The sequence below is a fragment of the Salvelinus fontinalis genome, chromosome 15, assembly GCF_029448725.1.
Source record: "Salvelinus fontinalis isolate EN_2023a chromosome 15, ASM2944872v1, whole genome shotgun sequence".
In the NCBI taxonomy this organism is placed as follows: Eukaryota; Metazoa; Chordata; class Actinopteri; order Salmoniformes; family Salmonidae; genus Salvelinus; species Salvelinus fontinalis.
Genome location: NC_074679.1, coordinates 5,134,016 through 5,152,541, shown reverse-complemented (window position 1 = coordinate 5,152,541; position 18,526 = coordinate 5,134,016). Strand labels below are relative to the sequence as shown.

Sequence of the window (18,526 nt, the reverse complement as noted above, 5' to 3'; positions counted from 1 at the left end):
TACATTGTAGAAGAATAATGAAGACCTCAAAACTATGAAATAACACATATGGAATCATGTAGTAATCATAAAAGTGTTAAACAAACAAAAATATATTTTAGATTCTAAGTAGCCACTCTTTGCCTTGATGACAGCTTTGCACACTCTTGGCATTCTCTCAACCAGCTTCATGAGGAATGCTTTTCCAACAGTCTTGAAGGATTTCCCACATATACTGAGCACTGTTGGCTGCTTTTCCTTCACTCTGCGGTTTAACTCATCCCAAACCATCTCAATTGGGTTGAGGTCAGGTGATTGTGGAGGCCAGGTCATCTGATGCAGCACTCCATCACTCTCCTTCTTGGTCAAATAGCCCTTACACAGCCTGGAGGTGTGTTTTGGGTCATTGTCCTGATGAAAAACAAATGATAGTCCCACTAAGCGCAAACCAGATGGGATGGTGTATCGCTGCAGAATGCTGTGGTAGCCAGGCTGGTTAAGTGTGCCTTGAATTCTAAATAAATCACTGACAATGTCACCAGCAAAACACCATCACACCTCCTCCGTGCTTCACAGTGGGAACCACACATGCAGAGATCATCCCTTCACCAACTCTGCGTCTTGTAAAGACATGGCAGTTGGAACAAAAAATCTCAAATTTGGACTCATCAGACCAAAGGACAGATGTCCACCGGTCTAATGTCCATTGCTCGTGTTTCTTGGCCCAAGCAAGTCTCTTCTTATTATTGGTGTCCTTTAGTAGTGGTTTCTTTGCAGCAATTCGACCACAAAGGCCTGATTCACGCAGTCTCCTCTGAACAGTTGATGTTGAGATGTGTCTTTTACTTGAACACTGTGAAGCATTTATTTGGGCTGCAATTTCTGAGGCTGGTAACTCTAATGAACATATCCTCTGCAGCAGAGAGAACTCTGGGTCTTCCATTCCTGTGGCGGTCCTCATGAGAGCCAGTTTCATCATAGCGCTTGATGGTTTTTGTGACTGCACTTGAAGAAACTTGAAAAGTTCTTGACATTTTCCGTTTTGACTGACCTTTATGTCTTAAAGTAATGATGGACTGTCTCTTTGCTTATTTGAGCTGTTCTTGCCATAATATGGACTTTGTATTTTACCAAATAGGGCTATCTTCTGTATACCACCCCTACCTCGTCACAACACCATTGATTGGCTCAAACGCATTAAGATAGAAAGAAATTCCACAAATGAACTTTTAACAAGGCACACCTGTTAATTGAAATGCATTCCAGGTGACTACCTCATGAAGCTGGTTGAGAGAATGCCAAGAGTTTGCAAAGCTGTCATCAAGGGTTGCTACTTTGAAGATTCTCAAATATAAAATATATTTTAATTTGTTTAACACTTTTTTGGTTACTACATGATTCCATGTGTGTTATTTCATAGTTTCGATGTCTTCACTGTTATTGTACAATGTAGAAAATAGTAAAAATAAAGAAAAACCCTTGAATGAGTAGGTGTGTCCAATAATTTGACTGGTACTGTATATATATATATATATGTGTATATGTATGTGTATGTGTGTGTGTGTGTGTGTGTGTGTGTGTGTGTGTGTGTGTGTGTGTGTGTGTGTGTGTGTGTGTGTGTGTGTGTGTGTGTGTATATATGTATATGTATGTATGTATATATGTATATGTATATGTATGTATGTATGTATGTATGTATGTATGTATGTATGTATGTATGTATGTATGTATGTATGTATGTATGTATGTATGTATGTATGTATGTATTATCATAGCAGAGGAGAATTGTTTAGCTCTAGTGCTTGCTATTTGCTCATTAATATGTGCCTTATTCTAAGAGGTCAAACCATTGTATTGATTCTATTTCATCGTTTAACTTTCTGACCACAGTGTACGGACACACAACACTGGACAACTGCAGCTTAAAGACGGTACAGAAGCCTGAACTCTGTTAAACCTACCATCAAGATTAAAGACCAGTAAACTGAGGAACAGTCTCTCTCCTGTGTCCCTCGAACCCGGAGTACAATCTCCATGTCTTTGCCTATTCACACCAGTCATAAATATCAGAGGTTTTACCCTCTTCAACGTGGCTTTACCTCTCAGATCACAGGTTAGCACAGAGAGCAGAGCTCTATAATTCCTCTGGGAATGAATCCTTCCTTTCCTCCAACCCAGATTGGATATCAGGGCGGGACACAATAGTGACAAAGACCCGGCATTTAACCTCTTTTCTCTCTGTCTGCTCTGCTCTCTCTGTAGTCATGGTAACCTCTTCCTAACCATAGAAATATCATCCATAGAATGAGTTTACCACTCAAATTGCCAGGGTTTAAAAAGCTCTTTCTATAGATTCTATGTTCCTGACTAACCTAGTCACTGACTGACCCAATAAAACAAGTAAAATCATAGAACAAAAGTGTTGTATTTCATTATAAAATACAAAGTGCAACATTAACAAGTTGTTAGTCCTGACAACCTGACTGAATGTTATGTCCTGCTGTCTGTCTTGATAAATATTTTTCAAGAAGGAAACCCTGCACCAAATCATAAATGTAGTATACTTATTGTACTCTAGTCAGTGGTCTGACAGCGTCTGTTTATAGTACCCAAGCTAGAACTGCCCCTGCCAGCGATTCCCCTGGTGAGGGGGAAGTGACTAACCTGGCAAACAGCTCTACACTGCAGGGACCAAAGACAAGAGGCCAAACTACCTCCTTCTAAGCCTAACAGCAGAAGGACAGATCAGATACAGTATTATAACATAAAGAGAGTCCATACACCAGTTAATTCCTACAAATATTCAATGTTAACCAGTTGATAAGTAATTATATTCTCTATTTCTATTTTAATACATTAGGTTCACTGGAAAGAAAAGTGATATCTGAAATCCTGTTTTAAAACATTCATACGAAATTACAATGTATCACCTTTTTTTCCCCTTTAAAAATAACAGTTATATCTAAAAGTTATAATAATTATGTCTTCTAAAATCAAGTCAACCTACCCATAGGAAAGGATGAAACATATTCAAATGAAATTCTAGTAATAATTTGATGATACTATGAATGTTATCTTACCGTTATTTGCCACCGCCATTCAGATCATCAAGAAATATCTCATCACATGAAATTTGCTCCATCCAAATCCACTTATTTTAGCAAAAACTGACATTTCATTAATTGGCACTGCACTTGTGGCGGCGCCCTGAACCTTTGATAGCAGGTGCATTTGTGCAAAGGATGCACTGACGGATACTTGATACAGTTCGTATCTCCTGGGTGCGTCCACGCAAGACGAGCAACCTGCGTTAAATCAAATGAATGTTTAGACCGGCCGGGTTACTCCGAGCCTTAAATCGAGTGCACTCTTAGGCGTGGACGAGTAGAGCGTGGATCTGATTGGCTGGCTTGGACACTCGTGTGTTTTTAAATCGTAGCTGACAAGCTTTCATGAACTATCTGTCAAAATTGGTTGGAACGTCAATCCATTGTGTATTTGGTAAGAAAGTCTTTAATTTTTAGCTTCTGATTAACTAAAGGCTATGTTCTCACGATGCCATTAAATGAAATAAAAAATTGCTTTCCATTAGCGTTAACAAGCTAGCACGATGGTAACTCCATAGTTAGGTCAGCCAGCTAACGCTCGTTAGCTTCTGTATCGTTCATATCAAATTATCTAGCTAGCTAACAATTCATGTCTAACACTGATTCCCCATTAACACAGATATGAGAGAACGTTAACTCCTGTAAGATAACTTGAAACAGAACTTGACCAAGACGATCACGTAAACATGGAATGTGTGTGTTTGGTCGCCAGTGGCCCGGCTACTTGTTCTGTCATTACAGTAACTAGCGGTTAATGTCGTTTTAAAAAATGTGTGTGACTGATATAGTTTCCTTCCAACCCAGCCTCAGCCAGAAACAATGCGGACCAGTGAGTTTGATTCATCCTCTGATGAAGAGGAAGTTTGTGAAGAACATCGCACACCTTTCCAGATCTCCTGGCAAGTTGCTAACAGACACATGACTCAGGGCAAAGGTCACTGGCCTGGTTACACATGTCACTGATCAAGTAGGTGACCCATGTATTTATACATAGCCTAAACGGACCTGGTAGAACATTGATAAACCATTCTCCCTGACAGGTTGCCCTTGTCCATAGTGGACTGTTCTCTGTTTCTTGGAATATGTCCTTTGCCAGGGTGCAAATTCAAAGATATCAGAAGAAATTTACTGAGAGATGTTGGTAAGTTGACCTATTTCTGTGATTTAAAGTGTCCTAATAGTAGGCTAATTCCCCTGAGAGGCTATGGTGAGACTGGATGGGTTTGTGGACTGTTATGTCTTTGTCATCATGGGTAATCATTGTCAGTGGGAGGAGAGGGGGGGGAAATCTTCTCTTTCGGTGCAGTCAAGGCCGACGTGACTAATGTAGTGTTCTGAATCCGCTTGTTGACATTGTCCCAAATAGCATCCTATTACATATAGGTGCTCTTTTTTTACATAAGGGAATACGGGGCCATTTGGTCCACATGCCTACAGTATCTTCACATCTTCTTTGTCCAGGTGAGCTGCAGAACCAGGGGGTGCAGGATGTGTTTGTGTTCTGTACCAGAGGAGAGCTCCATAAGTACCGTGTGCCTAGCCTGCTGGAGACCTACAGGCAGCAGGGGCTCGTGGTGCACCACCTGCCCTTCCCTGACGGGGGCACCCCTGAACTGCAACAGTGCTGCCAGATACTGGAGGGACTGCAAGACAACCTACACAACAACAGGAAGACTGTCATCCAGTGAGTAGGAAAGAGTATTCATTTGGATTACAGACGGTGTCATGCAATAAAATCATGCTTTGACCAATTCATTGTTTGACTTGATGTATTCATTTTAGCCCCTATTGGCGCAAACTCAAAATATTTGGGGGGGGGGGGGGGGGGGGTTCGTTTTAAAGTGCCGGTAGCACTTTCCTGTCTTCACAAAACGAACAAGTTTTTAACTAATATATTCTGTGCTTCTCTCGCCAGTTGTTACGGAGGCCTGGGTCGCTCTGGGCTAAGTACGAATTATTATACTTTTTTGGGTTGTCATTTTGCCTCAACGTCATCAACATGACTCTGAACGGGTGTCTCTGTCCATCTGTCTTCAACAGTTGCTGCCTGTCTGCTGCTTCAGCTGTCTGTCTCCATGACTCCCAACAAAGCCATCGAGATCCTAAGAGAGCACAGAGGGGGTGGGGCCATTCAGACAGTCAAGGTGAGGAGACACTTCTAATCTTTCTATAAAAAAAATATCTTATTGTAGAAGCCTGGTCCCAGATCTGTTTGTGCTCTTGCCAGCTCCATTGCTGTCAAGAGAGCAGAAACAGATCTGGAGCCACTAATGAATTGTCTGTCCAGATTTTCTATAATGTTGCTGTAATTCCCCCCGCCCAGCAATACAACTTCCTGCATGAGTTCCGGGAAAAATACTCTGCCTACCAAGAAACCAAAGCAGTCTCAACAGAGCGATCGGTGTCGCGGTGATACCATTCCCCTTCAACATCAACTGAGCTCTCTTTTTAAATTAATTGGGAGTAATAAATGCATTGAATGAATATCAACCTCTCTCAAAAAGAGATGGTTTAATGTGATTGTATGTGTTCTCTTATAGCACTTTTTAAAAAGCATGTTTGTTTTAAGCCATTTTGTTCTTAAATTAAAAGTTTTAGGTATTGTCGTGCTCTGATATCGGCTTTACATTGCGATTGAGTGCCTCTATGGGTTTGCAAGAACTATTTGAATCAAAATGAGTAAATAAAGTGGCTTCTATTAAGCGGGACTGTTGTGAGGCGTGATCTCCACATTTGTACAGTATAATGGTAGCTCAGCTGTCTGTTGAGCCAATCTGTTGCACATCAGTGTAGTGGGGGTAGGTTTACTTGGAGTCATTCACTAGTTGTGATTTGGGTCTAGATTCAATCTGTACTGTGGAAGATCCCCTTTAAAGACTGTCATTTCTCCCCGATTGGGCCGATATATGCAGCACTTACCATGAATGTGTTCTCAGAACATTGCCTTGAAAATGTGTTCAGATTTGAATCTTTTCCTTGGTGAAATGAGTTACTCTAGTACGAACATGTGGAAATTAAAGTGAAGAAAAGAAACCACTTCCTGATGACTTTACAGGTTGGTCAAAGACAGAAGACATTGGGATAAATATTCTTTATCTTTTTAGAAAGTCAAATAAAGACAACCTGATTAAAAATCCTGAAATCTGCGAACACGTCACTGCTCCAGCAACAATGTAATAGTGTGACATTCTCAAATAAATAATTGATATTTTTGGTAGCCAAAATTGAAATATACATTAAGCCAATGCAATAACGTGAAGCCAAATCTAAACAGGTACATTTTGGAATTGGTTGTTTGAGTACATAAGTTCAATGGTTACACAGATATGCCTCAGTAGGAACGTTATGTTCACACATGTCTACTTGGGATTGCTGTAGCGTCACATCAAATTGCCTATTAGCATCTACAGACAAAAACACCCCTTTAAAGCAAGTATGTATAACCAGGGCTACAAAAGTAGAATGAGATGTCAGATAAGTCTTCAGAAAGCATGGTAAATCAAAAAAAAATGTATAAACAGTTTAAGATATGACAACCATACTGATTGTCCCTGTATGTGCAACACATTTTCCATCAGGTGATCAAGATAAGACTCATTCAACCCTTTATACACACCTATTTAGGCGAGTTCTAGTTTTTACAATGTGTCTGGGCAAGAAAAGTATTTTCAATATTCTACAATTGAGTAACCATGTAATTATGACAACCCCAACACAATAATTTTCACAAGCTTGGCATTATAATTCACAACCAAAATACCTTAATACAGTATTTATTAGATAAGCAACACAGCTCTGAATATAACTGACGATGCTGATCATAACAGAATCTCTTCTAATTTGTAAACAGTCAAAAGGGGGGGGGGGGGGGGGGGGGTTGTAAACAGTCAAAAGTAGGGAGGGGGTCAAAAACAAACATGATAAACTATTTGAAATCAATTTTAAAGCATCACATGATAATGGAAAAGAGTCCAAAGGTCTGTTCTCGTTAGTCTTCCTCTCAGAAAGCATTCAGTGGACTCACAAACTATGAACGAGCGGAAAGCTGTGACCCAAATTGAAGATAAAAATAAAGGGAGAAATGTTTTTTTTGTATAGTAATGGCCGCTCTGCTCTGCGCTGGGAGGGGGGGGGGGTTTAGTCCATCCTGTTGAAACGGCGGACATCTTGTATCACTCTGTGGTAAATGATCAGTCTTCCTGCAGGTCCCGGTTTCAGCTTCTCCACTAAAACCACAGTGTTTCATCTCGTACATGCAGATCATTACTCTGACCACTCTAAGAGCTCACCAACACGTAGATCATCCTGTTAGAGAAAAAAAATATCAGGAAAATAAAGAGCATTTGTTTGGGGTGAGGATGTTTACATCGATTCTCTGGCATATCGCCTGGAGTGAAGACGGGATAAAAAAAAAAAAAATACAAAAATGACTAATGGTGTGATATTCATTAGGATAATTATGTGAAAGAAGATGAGCTCTTGTAAGATTTTCAGTGTATTCACTATAAATGGCAAGTAACACTTGAAAACCAGACAGCCTTGAATAGGCAGATGATATTACATACCCATAGAGATAGAGGAGGTAGAGATAATAACATACCCGTAGAGATAGTAGAGGTGGTAGAGATAATAACATACCCGTAGAGATAGTAGAGGTGGTAGAGATAATAACATACCCGTAGAGATAGTAGAGGTGGTAGAGATAATAACATACCCATAGAGATAGTAGAAGTGGTAGAGATAATAACATACCCATAGAGATAGTAGTGGTAGAGATAATAACATACCCATAGAGATAGTAGAGGAGGTAGAGATAATAACATGCCCGTAGAGATAGTAGAGGTAGAGATAATAACATACCCGTAGAGATAGTAGAGGAGGTAGAGATAATAACATACCCGTAGAGATGGTAGAGATAATAACATACCCGTAGAGATAGTAGAGGTGGTAGAGATAATAACATACCCGTAGAGATAGTAGAGGTGGTAGAGATAATAACATACCCGTAGAGATAGTAGAGGTGGTAGAGATAATAACATACCCATAGAGATAGTAGAGGTGGTAGAGATAATAACATACCCATAGAGATAGTAGAGGTGGTAGAGATAATAACATACCCATAGAGATAGTAGAGGTGGTAGAGATAATAACATACCCATAGAGATAGTAGAGGTGGTAGAGATAACATACCCATAGAGATAGTAGAGGTGGTAGAGATAACATACCCGTAGAGATAGTAGAGGTGGTAGAGATAACATACCCATAGAGATAGTAGAAGTGGTAGAGATAATAACATACCCATAGAGATAGTAGAAGTGGTAGAGATAATAACATACCCATAGAGATAGTAGAAGTGGTAGAGATAATAACATACCCATAGAGATAGTAGAGGTGGTAGAGATAATAACATACCCATAGAGATAGTAGAGGTGGTAGAGATAATAACATACCCATAGAGATAGTAGAGGAGGTAGAGATAATAACATACCCGTAGAGATAGTAGAGGAGGTAGAGATAATAACATACCCGTAGAGATAGTAGAGGTGGTAGAGATAATAACATACCCGTAGAGATAGTAGAGGTGGTAGAGATAATAACATACCCATAGAGATAGTAGAGGTGGTAGAGATAATAACATACCCATAGAGATAGTAGAGGTGGTAGAGATAATAACATACCCATAGAGATAGTAGAGGTGGTAGAGATAATAACATACCCATAGAGATAGTAGAGGTGGTAGAGATAACATACCCATAGAGATAGTAGAGGTGGTAGAGATAACATACCCGTAGAGATAGTAGAGGTGGTAGAGATAACATACCCATAGAGATAGTAGAAGTGGTAGAGATAATAACATACCCATAGAGATAGTAGAAGTGGTAGAGATAATAACATACCCATAGAGATAGTAGAGGTGGTAGAGATAATAACATACCCATAGAGATAGTAGAGGTGGTAGAGATAATAACATACCCATAGAGATAGTAGAGGAGGTAGAGATAATAACATACCCGTAGAGATAGTAGAGGAGGTAGAGATAATAACATACCCGTAGAGATAGTAGAGGTAGAGATAATAACATACCCGTAGAGATAGTAGAGGTGGTAGAGATAATAACATACCCGTAGAGATAGTAGAGGTGGTAGAGATAATAACATACCCGTAGAGATAGTAGAGGTGGTAGAGATAATAACATACCCGTAGATATAGTAGAGGTGGTAGAGATAATAACATACCCGTAGATATAGTAGAGGTGGTAGAGATAATAACATACCCATAGATATAGTAGAGGTGGTAGAGATAATAACATACCCATAGAGATAGTAGTGGTAGAGATAATAACATACCCATAGAGATAGTAGAGGTAGAGATAATAACATACACATAGAGATAGTAGAGGTAGAGATAATAACATACTCGTAGAGATAGTAGAGGTAGAGATAATAACATACTCGTAGAGATAGAGATAATAACATACTCGTAGAGATAGTAGAGAAGGTAGAGATAATAACATACCCATAGAGATAGTAGAGATAATAACATACCCGTAGAGATAATAACATACTCGTAGAGATAGTAGAGAAGGTAGAGATAATAACATACCCATAGAGATAATAACATACCCGTAGAGATAATAACATACCCGTAGAGATAATAACATACCCGTAGAGATAGTAGAGGAGGTAGAGATAATAACATGCCCAGAGATAGAGGTGGTAGAGATAATAACATACCCATAGAGATAGTAGAGGTAGAGATAATAACATACCCATAGAGATAGTAGAGGTGGTAGAGATAATAACATACCCATAGAGATAGTAGAGGTGGTAGAGATAATAACATACCCATAGAGATAGTAGAGGAGGTAGAGATAATAACATACCCATAGAGATAGTAGAAGAAGGAGAGGAGGTAGAAGGCCAGTTTGCACCAGCCCTCCTTTTGACAGAAGGCCAGGATGTCAGCGTTCATGATTGTTGTTGGATCATAGAGGCCTGGACCACTCATCACCGGCCTGCTCATATACCTTCAGAAAAACATACGAGACAAATGTATGATATATCTTTAGAAACATATGAAACATTTACTCGTATATCTGCATGAAAACACGAGACATTAGATGTGTTCGAATACTCATACTAGCCGCACTATTTCTGATGTAATTTAGTACGTAGTATGCTTTTTGGTCATAGTATAGATAGGTCGTATGCTAAAAGTTCGCAGATGTCGTACTACATTCGTGAAAATACAAAGTATACAAGCAGTGGACACTATTTCCATGCTTTTAGGGCCCATAATGCAATTGTTCAGAAAATGGGCGTGGCTTCATAGCGTTTTTCAGATTTGAAGAAAATGGCGGAAAATATGAAGGCGAAGTCCGACGAGAGCGGATACAAAATCATCGCTTTAACTGATGACAAATGTTGAGCAGTGTAATAAAGTAATGACTTGACTTTTTTTTACCTACGCTATCATTACGCATAGCATATCATTACAGCAGTATGCACCTGTATGTTAGCTAGCTAGCTAGCGTTAGTTGGCTACTAAAAGTTGGAACTTGCCAGTATATTAACTACATGATACCTAACTAACTACCCAAAGTTTATTGACTTGATTATTCACGTCATTCTTAGCTAAGTGGTATAGATGTTGTGCGTTCGTTGAGCGTACAAGCACTAAGTCTTTCTACCGGAAGTTGATGCTGTTGCTATGCAACCTCTTGCTAGCTTTTTAGCGTAACAAATTACTAGCTATACATTTTATGATTTCGGGTGTGTTTGTAAATTCAATCTGATGTGCCAGAGTATGCTCTGGGCATTTGTAAATTCAGATTGTCCGTTCGTAAATTCAGAGCATGTCCCTCTCGGAGAGAGGCTAGCTACTTCCAGACACAAATTACCAACAGCCTAACCAGCTCTGCTAGGGAGAGTAAAATGGTAATTTGTGTCTGGAAGTAGCTAGTCTCTCTCCGAGAGGGACATGCTCTGAATTTACGAACGGACAATCTGACAACAATCTGAATTTACAAATGCCCAGAGCGCACTCTGGTACTTCAGATTGAATTTACAAACACACCCGAAATCATAAAACGTATAGCTAGTAATTTGTTATGCTAAAAAGCTAGCAAGAGGTTGCATAGCAACAGCATCAACTTCCGGTAGACAGACGTAGTACTAGTACGCTCAACCGAAAGGATACTGTTTGTTTACATTATACTAAAATGAACTAATAGTATTATCTCATTAAGTATGTAGTATACAGTATGTTAGTATGGGTATTCAAACACAGCTATTTACTCATAACTAAAGGAACACATTAAACATTTACTTGAACTATTTCTGCATACCAGCATTGAAACAGGAAGCATAGCTGTGTTCAGTTTGTTTTCTAAGTCAACTACACTGGTTTCTGTAGCAACAATACTAAAACACTGAAAGGCAGCATTACAAACGGGAGCATAAACCAAGCGGAAATCAGTCACCCAGGTCGAGAATAAATTAAGTTGTTTTCAACAAATCGTGAAAAAAATGAAAATAACAGTTGTAAGGGTCAACGTTGCAGCGGGAATATCTAAGGGTTACAATGTTGTAACGTAAGGCTTGGACTCAAATCTGATCCAACGTTATAGCGCGCTTGACATTTAAAAAGGTCAATTTCAGATTGAGTTGACATCTGCAGCATTTGACCATTAACGTGATATGTGCTAACGCGGAAACATTGCCGTTAAAAAGCACATTGGTCGACAGTGCTCCAAGGATGGAATCCCGGGTCAAAGTCAAGATTGTTCTAGACGTGTACGTACCGCCAGACGTGGTAGGCCAGCAGTGGCATGTTGAGGCCGAGGGTGAGCCACTCAGCAGCACACAGGAACATCACGCAGAAGAACACATGGATGAGATACTCCGGGAGTACCAGCTGGGAGGAGCATGTAAACAACAACAACATTAGTAAACAACACATTATTAGCTTTATACTCAGGGAGTCATATGAACAAGACAAGAGTCAGGAGGAGTCACTGAAGGCTGCCTCTCAGACCGGTCTACAGATTGGACAAGAGTCAGGAGGAGTCACTGAAGGCTGCCTCTCAGACCGGTCTACAGATTGGACAAGAGTCAGGAGGAGTCACTGAAGGCTGCCTCAGACCGGTCTACAGATTTCAGAAATTAAACTGACTCGTTATAAACTGAAATAGACTGTAGAATACACCTATAAATCAGGAAATAGAGGTCTCAAAATCTCTCAGATTGCTTTACAATTGATGTTAATAATTATATGACCAGAGCAATAAAATGCACAGGACACCATGAACATGAAGTAGACATTGAACTAACAGTCAGATTTTATACAAATTTTAAAGAGTTTCTCCCCCCCCCAGCACACACATTGTTGATGATTTATCACACGTTTACATTACTATACATCATACAGTAGATGCTCATTGCACAAGACCTTGGGGGTGGTTAGCAGGGCAGAGAACAGAACGTACCTTTCACCATTCATGCACTACCAAGAGACATACGATGTGGAACATGCATCATGTCATACGTTTGGACCAGAGAGAGGACACCAGGCCCGGAGGAATCAACTCACACCTAGGCCTGCGTCCAAATGGCATCCTATTCCCTATTAAAAAGTGCACTACTTTAGAACAAAGCCCCATGGTTACTCTGTGGGCCCTGGCCTGGTCAAAAGTAGTGCGCAACATAGGGAATAGGGTGTCTTTTGGGACGCAGGCTCTTGAGTGAGCCCGTCTGTCTGTCCCATAATAGGGCAGGACAGGGCTACTGTGACGTCATCTGGTGTAGGCTCAGGCTTGTGAGGAGGAGAGGGGGGGGGGCAGATGGAATCACTACATGGAAGCCATGCATTTGATCAAGGAGGGGGGGGGGGGGTTCAGGATGACCCTCCACTGCCCACAGATGGAGGGAGGGGGGAGGAAGATGGAGGACACAGTGGGTTTCATCCCTGCACTGTATTGCTACATTTAAAACATGTGGAAGGAGATGTTATGTTACACTAGAGCGCAATGTAGAAGGTTTTAGGCTGTGTCCTAAATGGAACCCTATTTCCTATAGGGACCCTGGTCAAAAGTAGGACACTATGTAGGGAATCGATTTGGGTTTTCGTCCTAATCTCTAGTTCTGTTCAAGATGGGCGCCGCGTCACAGACCTGCAGATTTGAGTTCACAGGTTTAAATCTTGAGTAACCAAATTTCCCCTTTAACAGTGCAGTTCTCTCCTATGGGCAACATCATATAAATTGTGTCCCAAATGGCACCCCATTCCCTATATAGTGCACTACTTTTAACTAGGGCCCATAAGGCTCTGGTCTAAAGGGCCATGGTCAAAAGTGGTGCACTATATATGGGGTTCCATTTGGGATTCACCCTATGCCTAGATGAATTCATGTTTTATGTAAGGTAACTCCACCCGTCTTTACTATCCAATCAGTGATCCCTACAAAATGTTGATCTAGAGGGTTGTTAGTAAGATCCTACAGCCATCTGTTCCAAACCCCCAGGTGACCATATATAAGCTTGAGCCAAAGTCTAGTAAAATCTACTGTCGTCGTGTTTACAAACAACTCAAAACGCTAGTCTAGAAAGCACGACGGTCAAGCAATTTGGGATAAAAATTCTCAGCAGTTTACAGCACTACTTTATTTTGACAATTTAGAATTGATTCTTACGCCGCTGCTTTATATACTGGCAATCTTGGACTAGTTATGGCATACGAAAGGCAGTAGGGTTGTGGTACAACAGCAGGTCTGAATGACCCAGGCCAGGGTAATACAACACAGATTAACCAGTCCTGAGATCCACAGTAATACAACACAGATTAACCAGTCCTGAGATCCACAGTAATACAACACAGATTAACCAGTCCAGAGATCCACAGTAATACAACACAGATTAACCAGTCCAGAGATCCACAGTAATACAACACAGATTAACCAGTCCTGAGATCCACAGTAATACAGCACAGATTAACCAGTCCAGAGATCCACAGTAATACAACACAGATTAACCAGTCCAGAGATCCACAGTAATACAGCACAGATTAACCAGTCCAGAGATCCACAGTAATACAACACAGATTAACCAGTCCAGAGATCCACAGTAATACAACACAGATTAACCAGTCCAGAGATCCACAGTAATACAACACAGATTAACCAGTCCAGAGATCCACAGTTGATTTAATCCCATAAAAGATCCTTTCTAACACCTGGTGGAGCCTCCTGTCACTGCCCACAACAAAATACATGTTCAACTGTCAGAGACCAGTCAGTACAACTAGAATATTCTCTCTTTAAATATTGAATTATAGCCTAACCTATTAAAATATAGGCTTGGCCCTACTTAAAATCTCTCCTTGTAAAAAAAAAAAAGAAAAAAAAAGTGCATTCCCATTAAATCCTCGGCCAACTAGTGAAGAAATAGGTCTAATGGTTAATATGAATATCAGGGATATTACAAGAGTATTCTTATCACATGGAAACAAAAGGGTAGGTTGTATAGAATCATGCATGTTCTGAGCATTTGCAAGTCTTTTCAGTTAACATCTGTACGTCGTGTTATATAGTCAATAATATTGGTAACCCTACATTGATGCGTCTTCACACATTCCCCAATGCTTTTGAGGAACCCTCTTCCAGTCTAATACAAAATGAACTACACTTCCTACACACCAAGAGCCCCTCTGCGGTCACAAATGGCACCCCTACTCCCTATGGTGGCCCTGGTCAAAAGTAGGGCACTAAATAGGGAGGTTTGGGATACAACCTTAATGATTCTAATGAAAGCGTACACAAACACGTTTCAGCCCAGTTTTCCTTACACTTTGATATATGAAATCTGAAGCAATGAAGAGCCAGTTACAGACATAGAAACATAGCAGCCTAGTAAAAAGTGGTTGACACTAAGTCTATCCTATAAGCTACTGTACTCTCCAATCATGAAGGATCTATATCTCATGGGGGAAATGGGCTGGGTGATACAGAAGGCGCACGCACAGGAAGCGACGCAACGTAGTAACATGTGCACATGACTGCTATGCTACTGGCTCAGGCATGAGAAAGAACAAAAAAGGTGAAATGGAATCTGACAGTTTAACTTCCATCATCGGACTCAACTCTTGAGGATGTTAGACCGAGTCAAGGTCTAACGAAATCCTATAAAACTACATTGAGCCGGTTTGGCTATTTATAAAAGTCGTTTTGTAATATCAATGAGCACAGAAAGCTGAGACTTCAATCCATAACCCTGATGTAAAATTAGTCCAATGAGGGCACCTATTCTGAGAATTGTTCACTGAAAAGACATTTGCAAACACTCGTGCAGAATGACAGACTGGAGACTGAACTTGAACCGAAACTGGCATTTTATATCGAAGATTGGTACAAACCTTCAACGCAATTTTGACTCTTTTAATCTTTTTGACCTTTTCAACTGTCTTTATGCCGATAAAAATTGTAGATAAAAAAAAAAATGTGTTAGAGTATGACAACTGACAAGATCACTGTAGATTAACAGTCAGATACTCAGGTTGGAAATTAAGCATAACAGTGCAGCAGAGACGTCCCTTAGTGTGACTACTAGGCCGTAACCTCATCCCTCCTTAGTGTGACTACTAGGCCGTAACCTCATCCCTCCTCAGTGTGACTACTAGGCCGTAACCTCATCCCTCCTCAGTGTGACTACTAGGCCGTAACCTCATCCCTCCTTAGTGTGACTACTAGGCCGTAACCTCATCCCTCCTTAGTGTGACTACTAGGCCGTAACCTCATCCCTCCTCAGTGTGACTACTAGGCCATAACCTCATCCATCCTTAGTGTGACTACTTGGCCGTAACCTCATCCCTCCTTAGTGTGACTACTAGGCCGTAACCTCATCCCTCCTTAGTGTGACTACTAGGCCGTAACCTCATCCCTCCTCAGTGTGACTACTAGGCCGTAACCTCATCCCTCCTCAGTGTGACTACTAGGCCGTAACCTCATCCCTCCTCAGTGTGACTACTAGGCCGTAACCTCATCCCTCCTCAGTGTGACTACTAGGCCGTAACCTCATCCCTCCTCAGTGTGACTACTAGGCCGTAACCTCATCCCTCCTCAGTGTGACTACTAGGCCGTAACCTCATCCCTCCTTAGTGTGACTACTAGGCCGTAACCTCATCCCTCCTCAGTGTGACTACTAGGCCGTAACCTCATCCCTCAGTGTGACTACTAGGCCGTAACCTCATCCCTCCTCAGTGTGACTACTAGGCCGTAACCTCATCCCTCCTCAGTGTGACTACTAGGCCGTAACCTCATCCCTCCTCAGTGTGACTACTTGGCCGTAACCTCATCCCTCCTTAGTGTGACTACTAGGCCGTAACCTCATCCCTCCTCAGTGTGACTACTAGGCCGTAACCTCATCCCTCCTTAGTTAGTGTGACTACTAGGCCGTAACCTCATCCATCCTTAGTGTGACTACTAGGCCGTAACCTCATCCCTCAGTGTGACTACTAGGCCGTAACCTCATCCCTCAGTGTGACTACTAGGCCGTAACCTCATCCCTCAGTGTGACTACTAGGCCGTAACCTCATCCCTCAGTGTGACTACTAGGCCGTAACCTTATCCCTCAGTGTGACTACTAGGCCGTAACCTCATCCCTCAGTGCGACTACTAGGCCGTAACCTCATCTCTCAGTGTGACTACTAGGCCGTAACCTCATCCCTTACTGTGACTACTAAGCTGTAACCTCATCCCTCAGTGTGACTACTAGGCTGTAACCTCATCCCTCAGTGTGACTACTAGGCTGTAACCTCATCCCTCAGTGTGACTACTAGGCCGTATCCTCATCCATCCTACTACACACATTACAGAAAGCAAATCAGCATTCGGTCAAAGAAGCTAGGAGAAAGACATCACCTGCAACCATACATGTTTTACTTACCGGATTCAATGTGTTACATTGATCTATGGGATTCTTGTAATCAGTCTTCAGTTCATCAAATGCAATTATCTGTAGAGAAAGAGAACGTATGTTTAAGTAAATTACTTCATCCCACGTCTTGTATGACAGAGACAAATGCATCGTTGAACAAAAACAATGATTGCAAATCATCAAGATTTGCATTTTTGAATCTGAGCGTAATTAGTCTAATATAGTGAAAAATCAACACTGTCCGAGAGAGTTTTACGTGGTTATCAAAACATCACGCCAAAGTAAGCCTACATGAAACACAGCCCTTATTTTAAGTGTTTCTAAAATTCCCAATGAGAAAAATGGATCGCGGAAAAACGATTGTGACCATTTCCCTGTTCGACCGCTAGGTGTTATGGGTATTAGTACACGTCCACTGTGGCCATTAACAGTGAGGGGAAAACCAACTGTTTTCCTTTGTAGAAATTAGAGAACAAATATCCCCAGGAGGATACTGTTGTACTACAGTGTTTGTTTACAATGTCCTCAAGCACTAGCTAACGTTAGCTACAACAACGGCTTGTACAGCCAGCACAGGGGCTAATACATTATGCGGGCATGTAGATTAATAACTAGCATCCCAACAACAGTCTTTAACTAAGGAGACTTCAGAGGGATCAAAAGCTAGTTATCAGAGTCGAGAAGAAAGTATAGAATCCGGAAGACGCACAAACAGAAAACATGGAGAATGGCAGCAATCAAGTCAGGATTGTCATCTTTCGACGAGGCTCCGGTTAATTAGTCTATTAGTTAGCCATCTTATCTTATTTCGCCAAATAATGTTACTGTGTTCACCATATTTAGATACCTCCATATAGCTAGGAAGCTACCGTTAGCTAGCCATCATAAACTGATGTTACCATATATAGCAAAGTTAGCTAAATGCTAACTACGTATCGTATGTTTTACATTTCGAGTAAAATAAATGGCTACCCATTTGTTTCTGGATAGCTAGTAGTTAGGCCATATATTCTGGTCGTGGATATAAACGAATTAGTATTTTCGGTCCAACAACACGAATTGGTGTGTGCCATTCATTCTTGGTTAACTAACGGGTGACAAGCCTGTTTGCCACTAGTTTAGAAGAAAACATTGGCTCTCTATATAATACCTACATTCACTTTCAAACCATACCGTTTGATTAAGACACCAATATACTTACATGCCAAATGGCGAAGAAAATAAGAGCGGCCGTAAGCAATAGCGCAAGCATGTAACAAAAGGCCGCGAATGTGAACGCCATTTTTGTGTAGCTTGCTGACTGATGTAGCCAGACACAGAAGAGGAAAGAAACTACAGAATTCTGTGATTGCAGAGAACGCTAGACAGGAAGGGAGGGGAACAGGGTATGCGCACATATTTTCCTACTTCCGGGTGCGTTCCACAGCGTCGCGACAGGCGCATTTTGGCAACACTGGAGTTTCACGATAGAATAAGCATTTGAAACCCCCCATCCTGAAAAACAGTTTTAAG

The 18,526-nt window shown here is 41.0% G+C and overlaps 3 protein-coding genes across 8 annotated transcripts in view; 1 reads left to right on the top strand and 2 right to left on the bottom strand.

Moving 5' to 3' along the window:
• LOC129811303 (uncharacterized) overlaps window positions 1-3,272 on the bottom strand; it is a 36,266-nt gene extending 32,994 nt beyond the window's left edge. For 2 of the 3 annotated variants that reach the window (XM_055862501.1, XM_055862502.1), the window contains exon 1: window positions 3,060-3,272. In XM_055862501.1, coding sequence (XP_055718476.1) covers window positions 3,060-3,078 — 19 coding nt within the window. In that variant the 5' untranslated portion in view covers window positions 3,079-3,272. The remainder of the gene's footprint in view (window positions 1-3,059) is intronic. The other variant, XM_055862503.1, reaches the window with a different exon arrangement.
• Window positions 3,273-3,353: 81 nt separating this feature from the next.
• Window positions 3,354-6,222, top strand: cdkn3 (cyclin dependent kinase inhibitor 3). 2 transcript variants are annotated; one of them, XM_055862507.1, is made up of 7 exons: window positions 3,354-3,480; window positions 3,891-3,985; window positions 4,127-4,227; window positions 4,548-4,770; window positions 5,002-5,033; window positions 5,127-5,230; window positions 5,410-6,222. In XM_055862507.1, exons 2-7 carry the CDS (start codon window positions 3,906-3,908, stop codon window positions 5,497-5,499), a joined length of 630 nt encoding a protein of 209 aa, XP_055718482.1. In that variant the 5' UTR covers window positions 3,354-3,480; window positions 3,891-3,905; the 3' UTR covers window positions 5,500-6,222. The 2 variants fall into 2 exon arrangements, with proteins under 2 accessions (XP_055718482.1, XP_055718483.1); XM_055862508.1 differs by lacking the exon at window positions 3,354-3,480 and having other exon boundaries at window positions 3,897-4,053.
• Window positions 6,223-6,947: 725 nt separating this feature from the next.
• cnih1 (cornichon family AMPA receptor auxiliary protein 1) lies at window positions 6,948-18,386 on the bottom strand. 3 transcript variants are annotated; one of them, XM_055862505.1, is made up of 6 exons: window positions 18,216-18,386; window positions 17,024-17,092; window positions 15,495-15,542; window positions 11,890-12,002; window positions 9,970-10,113; window positions 6,948-7,391 (listed from the first exon to the last, which is right to left on the bottom strand). In XM_055862505.1, the coding sequence occupies exons 1-6, from the start codon at window positions 18,294-18,296 to the stop codon at window positions 7,364-7,366; spliced, it is 483 nt and encodes a 160-aa protein (XP_055718480.1). In that variant the 5' UTR covers window positions 18,297-18,386; the 3' UTR covers window positions 6,948-7,363. The 3 variants fall into 3 exon arrangements, with proteins under 3 accessions (XP_055718480.1, XP_055718481.1, XP_055718479.1); XM_055862506.1 differs by lacking the exon at window positions 15,495-15,542 and having other exon boundaries at window positions 18,216-18,382; XM_055862504.1 differs by lacking the exons at window positions 9,970-10,113; window positions 11,890-12,002; window positions 15,495-15,542; window positions 17,024-17,092; window positions 18,216-18,386 and adding an exon at window positions 7,801-9,963.
• Between the last annotated feature and the right edge of the window lie 140 nt (window positions 18,387-18,526).

Bases quoted from the DNA above. Each gene is read 5' to 3' on its own strand.
- cnih1 (XM_055862504.1), bottom strand. From the start codon at position 9,859: ATGGGTATGTTATTATCTCTACCTCTACTATCTCTATGGGTATGTTAT.
- cdkn3 (XM_055862507.1), top strand. From the start codon at position 3,906: ATGCGGACCAGTGAGTTTGATTCATCCTCTGATGAAGAGGAAGTTTGT. The intron at 4,228-4,547 runs GTAAGTTGACCT...TTCTTTGTCCAG, and splicing joins AAATTTACTGAGAGATGTTG to GTGAGCTGCAGAACCAGGGG. The intron at 4,771-5,001 runs GTGAGTAGGAAA...TTCTCTCGCCAG, and splicing joins AACAGGAAGACTGTCATCCA to TTGTTACGGAGGCCTGGGTC.